The sequence below is a fragment of the Zea mays genome, chromosome 1 (assembly GCF_902167145.1).
Source record: "Zea mays cultivar B73 chromosome 1, Zm-B73-REFERENCE-NAM-5.0, whole genome shotgun sequence".
Lineage (NCBI taxonomy): Eukaryota > Viridiplantae > Streptophyta > Magnoliopsida > Poales > Poaceae > Zea > Zea mays.
The window spans coordinates 208077148-208078926 of NC_050096.1; the positions used below are offsets into that span (position 1 = coordinate 208077148).

The 1779-nt window shown below is 51.3% G+C and overlaps 1 protein-coding gene across 1 annotated transcript; it reads left to right on the forward strand.

The window, feature by feature from the left end:
* Positions 1–480: 480 nt before the first annotated feature.
* LOC100304340 (uncharacterized) lies at positions 481–1489 on the forward strand. The gene has a single exon (NM_001165778.1). The coding sequence runs from the start codon at positions 482–484 to the stop codon at positions 1304–1306; it is 825 nt and encodes a 274-aa protein (NP_001159250.1). The 5' UTR covers position 481; the 3' UTR covers positions 1307–1489.
* Positions 1490–1779: the final 290 nt, after the last annotated feature.

Genomic DNA, 1779 nt, shown 5'->3' on the forward strand with positions numbered 1-1779 from the left:
CAAAAGTGTACTTGCTCAGTTCCAATTTATAATTTATTTAACATTATCGACACCAACTTTACCGGCTCGCCTTATTAAAAAATATAATTATTGTTTATTATTATTGTGGTATTGTTTAGCACTTAATATACTTTAATTATGGTTTTGGATTTTCAAATTTTCAAAAAAATTACTAAGATGAGTCAGTCAAAATTAGTGTCAAAAAGTTAAATGAATTATAAATTGGAACCGTGGAATTATTATTTTTTAACTAGTTTCCATACATCCATGCATGTCAGCACAAGACCATTTTGACTCCTGTAAACCCTATCAAACGTTGAAAGCTGACCTCTGTTCTTTCTTGGGGAGCTAGGATGGTGATTGATCCTCCGAATGCTCCTCCGGGCCTCCAATTACACCCCGACATCAGGAGCCTAAAAATGGCCAATGCGCCACTATAAAGAGGGGAACCTCGTTGCAACGAAGAAATCACCGTACCATTATGGCTGGTTCGTGGATGGCTGCGCCACGACCTCTCCTGCTGTCGCTGCTGGTCGCCGTGCTAGCGGTGGCCGCCGATGTCGCCAACGCCGGCCACGCCAAGCCCCTGACGCCTGGCGGGCGTGTGGTACACGACAACCACGGCAAGTTCACGGCCGGGCCGTGGAAACCCGCCCACGCGACCTTCTACGGCGGGCGGGACGGGTCCGGCACCACGGCGGGCGCGTGCGGGTACAAGGACACGCGCACGCAGGGGTACGGCGTGCAGACGGTGGCCGTGAGCACGGTGCTGTTCGGTGACGGCACGGCCTGCGGCGGGTGCTACGAGGTGCGGTGCGTGGACAGCCCTAGCGGGTGCAAGCCCGACGCGGCGGCACTGGTGGTGACGGTGACCGACCTGTGCCCGCCCAAGGACCAGTGGTGCAAGCCACCGCGGGAGCACTTCGACCTCAGCATGCCCGCGTTCCTCCAGATCGCGCAAGAGAAGGCCGGCATCGTGCCGATCTCCTACCGCAGGGTGGCGTGCGTGAAGCAGGGCGGCATCCGGTACACCATCACCGGGAACAAGTACTTCAACATGGTGACGATCACCAATGTGGGCGGCGCTGGCGACATCGCGGCGGTGTCGGTGAAGGGGAGCAAGCGCGTCAAGTGGACGGAGATGAAGCGCAACTGGGGGCAAGTGTGGCAGACCGGGGAGGACCTCACCTGCGAGTCGCTGACGTTCCGGGTGATGACCAGCGACCACCGCAAGGCCACCTCATGGCACGTTCTCCCCGCTGACTGGAAGTTCGGCGTCACGTACCAGGCATCCAAGAACTTCTAAGTAGCCACTTTCCCTCCTCTTCTTCATCCTGCATATGCCCACAAGCAACCATGCAAATGATAACATGCATCATGCATGCATATTCATTCTTTCGCTCATGCACTCCAATATGGTGCCGGAGTTAAAAAAATGTAAATCAATGTGCAAACTCAAATGACATCTTAACCAGTTGTGATCAATCTCAACCGCTAATGCATTGCACACACCGAATGAAGCTACCATCCACTGCTGGAACAGGCTGATTTATCGAATACTTGGCAAAAAGCCAAATTCTTAGTGATCTCCACTATTTAGGCCTTGTGTTGCATCAAATGAAGTAACTTTAAGAGTCTCTCTATATTCTTTCCAATTAATATAAACAGATTTTTTTAAAAAAAAACCTCCAACAACTTATCTAAATGGCTACCTAAATATAACTGTTGGGGGCATGCTTCTTCACCGAAGGTCCTCCAAGCAAATACACCTTCGGCAGT